General features: G+C 30.6%; 1 protein-coding gene across 1 annotated transcript; it reads left to right on the top strand.

The window, feature by feature from the left end:
- Positions 1-2140: 2140 nt before the first annotated feature.
- LOC145003224 (large ribosomal subunit protein eL38z/eL38y-like) lies at positions 2141-4009 on the top strand. Its single transcript, XM_078962351.1, has 3 exons — positions 2141-2245; positions 2916-3099; positions 3717-4009. The coding sequence occupies exons 1-3, from the start codon at positions 2156-2158 to the stop codon at positions 3737-3739; spliced, it is 297 nt and encodes a 98-aa protein (XP_078818477.1). The 5' UTR covers positions 2141-2155; the 3' UTR covers positions 3740-4009.
- Positions 4010-5012: the final 1003 nt, after the last annotated feature.

Raw genomic sequence — 5012 nt, 5'->3', positions numbered from 1 at the left:
GACACTTGCATGTGTTATGTACTCGTATGCTTACCGGGTGGGGTGATATGACTATTTTGTATGCTATGTATCTTTGTGATTACTGCATGTGTGTGTGTTTATATGTTATATGTTTATATGTATGTCGGGCGGGCCTGATCTGTATACTAAGCGCGGCTCAATGTCGGGCAGGGCCCATTATGTGTTTATTTATGTATGTATGATATGTCGTTTTTTGGGAACTTACTAAGCCTTGTGCTTATGGTTTTCATTGTATGTTTCATGTACTTCTGGTTCCAAAGGGAAGAGCTTGGAATGATTGTAGAGCACACAATAATCGATTCCATATTTTTTGATTTACTCTGATATTGATGATGTATCGATACATTTTGATAACCTTGGTTTTATGATAATGATATAGTTTGATGTTTTATTAATCTAAAAATGAAAATGTTCATGGTCTTATTTTTGGGATGTTTCACTATGTGTACGTTGGGTGTACTGGCTCATTAGTTGGTCGCGGAGGCGTCCACGTACGCTGTCCGTATGTAGGAGTATGCGGGTGTACGCTAAGCATGGACAAACCCTAATTTTTAGGGTTTGTGCCCTATTTAAGCAACTTATGTTGCCTTGGTTGTATCCTTTGGTCAGCCTCCACTCATCTAAACCATAAGATTACAACCCTAGTTGCCATTTTGTGATTTTTGAGCTTGGAAGTAAGTTTTGGTGATTTAAGGAAGAACACTTGGATGTTGCTTTTGAGTGGCTTGAGCTTGTAGATCCAGAATCGTCATCATCTTTGCAAGTTATTTGAGGTATAAAGTTCTCTACCTGAAAATTCCTTATGTTAGATCCAATTTAGGGCTTCATTTGTGTATTTTTGGGTCCTTAATCCATATTTTTGAGTATGGTCTACTCCAGAAGCCATGGATGTTAGATCTTAGCACCTTTGAGGTTCCCTGACCATAAAAATACAATCTTTATGAGTTATATTAGTCCATGCATATGTTAGGATCCTCAATATTGTTCTTTTTGAGTTTTGGGTCCCGTTAAGTCATGCATGAGAGTAAAGTTGCCAACTTTACGTGTTAAGTCACCATTTGGTATCAACTCTGAGAGTTTGGCTTAGTGACTTAACCAATTAAGTGCTTAAAGGTGAAGTTTGGTCAACTGTGTCGTAAGCTGGGCATACCCAGCTAGTACGTTGTGCGTACTAGCCACCGAGGTAGAATGCTGATGGTTCTTTTTCTGAAGTAGCAACGATAGAATTCATCATGAAAGTGAGAGAACTGCTGAAACTACATGAAACTTTGACAATAGTTTATGTACAAAGAACGGGCAACCCCCTATGGACTGGGCGTAAGACTGAGTAGAGAGGAACATCCAGTTCGATGATCAATGAAGTTATACTTGATGTAGAAAGGGATAGCTTAGGCACCTTACCTCTTGATCTTATTTATGATATTCTCCCTTTCATGTATATAAAATATTGTCTTCAAACTTGCGTCTTATCTTCATAAATGAAGCATACCTTAAACAATGTATTTGTAAGCATAAATAGTTCATTTAGTTTTTAATGCTCTTAATGAGTTGAATTTTTATGAAAAGCAAAATTATACAATTTGCATCCTATTCTTGATTTTTTTACTTCCTTTTGCAAAGATATTATAGAAAAGTTGAGGTGTTGTCCAAAGCAACAAATGAACATTCGCTATCGATTTTAAGGGAATATTATATCCAATGCAATAGATGAATAGTTGCATCATCTTTTACAAACTTTTGAAAAGTTTGTGAGTGTTTTCATGTCAGTATTATCCCACTAGCATACACAAATAGAAGGAGTAGTTGTTTTAACATCTCTCCTTTACAAGGTATATGGCATAATAGCTTCTCTCATTATAGTCATTGTTTCTAAACTTTTTAATATAAAAATATAAAACCTAGGGGCATTGAGTTTGCTTAATGGGTGTTTTTTTCGTTTATAGCAATGTAATCTCAACAACATAAAAAAATACATTTTTCAAAATGTATGAATATTGCTAAAGAAACCAAACGAAAAATTAAGAAAACAAGTAGTATATGCCACAGTCAACTTACATTTTAATGGGCTTAAATAATTATTAAAAGCCCATTAGAGTTGGTTAAGGAGGACAAATCCATATGCATTGACTGGCCCATGTTATCCATCGACTCTCTTTATATTTCTGCGAAACTAGGGTTTACAGTTCTTACTTCGGCTGCCCTAAGTCCTCCACCTGCAAAAATGGTACTCTCTCTCCCAATCTATATTTTATTTGATTGCAGTTTTGCTGTCCTAAGATATAATTTCCTGTAGATTGCATCGTCTCTAAGCTTATATCTGAATGTTTTGGTACAATAGTTCATGATTATTAGGATTTTATCGTTATTATGGCAGCTGCTAGACTTCATCTCCATGAATCTGGAACTAACTGAGCCTGGTTTCCCTTAAGAGATATATTGACTTGATCATCACAAGTTTAATTTTGAATCTGTAAATGCCGGTTAACAAGCTTTTGAGTTTTATGATTCGAAACCGATATCGATTCAATTAGTTTTATTGGAAATTAGGGTTTTATTTCTAAAAAACATAGATTTTTATCTATAAAATTAGCTCGAACTATTTTAGAAATTGTAAATTTTGCTTTTCAGTCATCGGGCGTATCGGTTTTCTGTTTCGTTTTACTTTCTGTTCTTTCATCACATTGAATATGTTCCAGCATGTCCTCCATTGTTAACTTCGAAAGAATTTGTCAATTACACTATTAACATTATGTGAAAATTTTCACTCAAGGATTCCCAGAACAATGTTGCTTTTAACATGATCATGTAATCTATATTCATGGTTTCAAATAATAATGTGTAGAAGTATTGCTCTTATGCTTATCTTTTAGTTTAAATTTATTTTCCATTTTCAGCCGAAGCAAATTCATGAAATCAAGGATTTCCTTTTAACTGCAAGAAGAAAGGATGCAAGATCAGTGAAGATCAAAAGAAGCAAAGATGTTGTCAAATTCAAAGTTCGTTGTTCAAAGTATCTTTACACTTTATGTGTCTTTGACAAGGAGAAAGCAGATAAGCTGAAGCAATCTCTTCCTCCAGGTTATTTTTCTCTCTCTTAAGTTTTGTCCTAGTTTTGAAAAACAGGGGCATTTTCGTCATTTTACATCTACTTAACTTAGACACGTAGATGGTAACTACAAGAGCGATCAAAACTGATAATTTTGCTGAAAATGAAGACCACTGGTGTCAAAATTTTGAAACTAGGACCGAATGTGCAAAAATATGTATATCACAGGGACCAAAAATGTAATTTAATATATCTTTTATAAAAATCTGACTGAACTTATTTCCAAAAAGCCCAGATTTTAATTATCAATTGATCAAAATGGTCCAATAAATGGTGTGCCACATGGCCCACATAAATAGTTAGTTGTCAAGAATCAAGATTCTAAAATTGAATAATTTTTTTTTTCAACTTTTCATTTGTTGTTAATTTGGTAGAATCTTTTTATTATTTATTTATTCTTTTTGTCATTAGAGTTTTTAATTAATTCAACAAAGTGGTTTTTAAAACATATTTAGCTAAAAATGTTATTGATGTAAAAGTCTTCGACATTTATCATTATAAAATTTGAAAAAGTTCATATAAAACATATTTATTTCTTATGTTTGCCTGATTTGGTTTTTTTATAATACAATTTGTTTAATTGATGCAGGTTTGAGCGTTCAAGATCTTTAAATCGGATCTTTTTTGAAAGAGTCGAATCATGAACTTTTTTAGGGGTTGATATTTATCAAAAAGATCTTGAGATGTAACTGAATTTCCATAATTTGTGACTTTTTTTAGTTTAATGTTTTATTGTGTTTGGTATAATTATTAATATAGTGGACTTATAGGAAAGTAGTAGTGTTTGAATTTGATTTTTCTTTAATGATTTTGATGGGTGGAATTTTTATTTAGTATTTGTCGTTGTTGGGGATATTATTGTGAATTATTTTTGTCAGCAAAGCATTTAGTTAATATTTTATTATATTTTATTGAGTTCAATTTAGAGCTATTTCTTTTTGTCGGGTGTTGTTTAATGTTTGTTAAGCAATATGTGTCGAATAGAAAACGATTGTGATATAACCAGATAAACTTTTTGGAAATTAAGAAATCTAATAACTTTTAATTAATGTGTATTTGAAGATAATTATCATTTTTTTACACAAAAATAACTATTTTGTTATGAATGAACATTTTGAAAAATATTTTTGACTGATTTTTGAACGCATTATGGATTCCGGATTAACATTCAGATTCGAATTTTGAAAAAAAATACCTCAGAAGAACAATTTTGGAATTTGATAAAAAAATCTTTTTTTTGCTTAATTTAATAAAAAATTAAACAAACAAGGTCGAACTTATATAAGTATACATTTGAAATCCAAAAAAAAAGAAAAAATTCTTTGAAAAATATTAAAAAAAGAATCCGAAATATGAACAATACTTTGGATTGAATCATTTCAAAGAAAGTGGTTAGTTTTTAAAAATTGAAAAAAATAGTTATTTAAAAAAAAACCTCATTAGTTAAATTATTTAATTTCCCTAAGCATTTTAATGTTGGGTTAACATGGTTAGATATATTTTTTTTAATCTAAATCGTATTATTTTGTGTTGGGTTATAGGGTTTAAGTGTAAATATTATTATTCCTCTATTCTTCTTCAACCCTACCTCATTTTTGGATATGTGAATAGTATTCCCCAATATATGGGGGAATACTATTCATATCTCCAAAAATGAAGGTGAAGTTTGGTTGTCAATTTTAATCACTCTTCTTTTTATTTTATACATTTCTAGTTTATTTTATCTACTAATAATAATTTAAATACAATATCTAATATTTATAATATAATATTATATACTAATTTGTATTAATTAATCATAAATATAGAGTTTAATTAGTAGAAGGGTGTATTTGACAACATATATAAGTTATAAAAATGAAATATTCCAAAAATATACTTTTTG

Source organism: Lactuca saligna, chromosome 6, assembly GCF_052625555.1.
Source record: "Lactuca saligna cultivar CGN05327 chromosome 6, ASM5262555v1, whole genome shotgun sequence".
NCBI lineage: Eukaryota > Viridiplantae > Streptophyta > Magnoliopsida > Asterales > Asteraceae > Lactuca > Lactuca saligna.
This window is presented reverse-complemented; position numbering and strand designations above follow the sequence as displayed.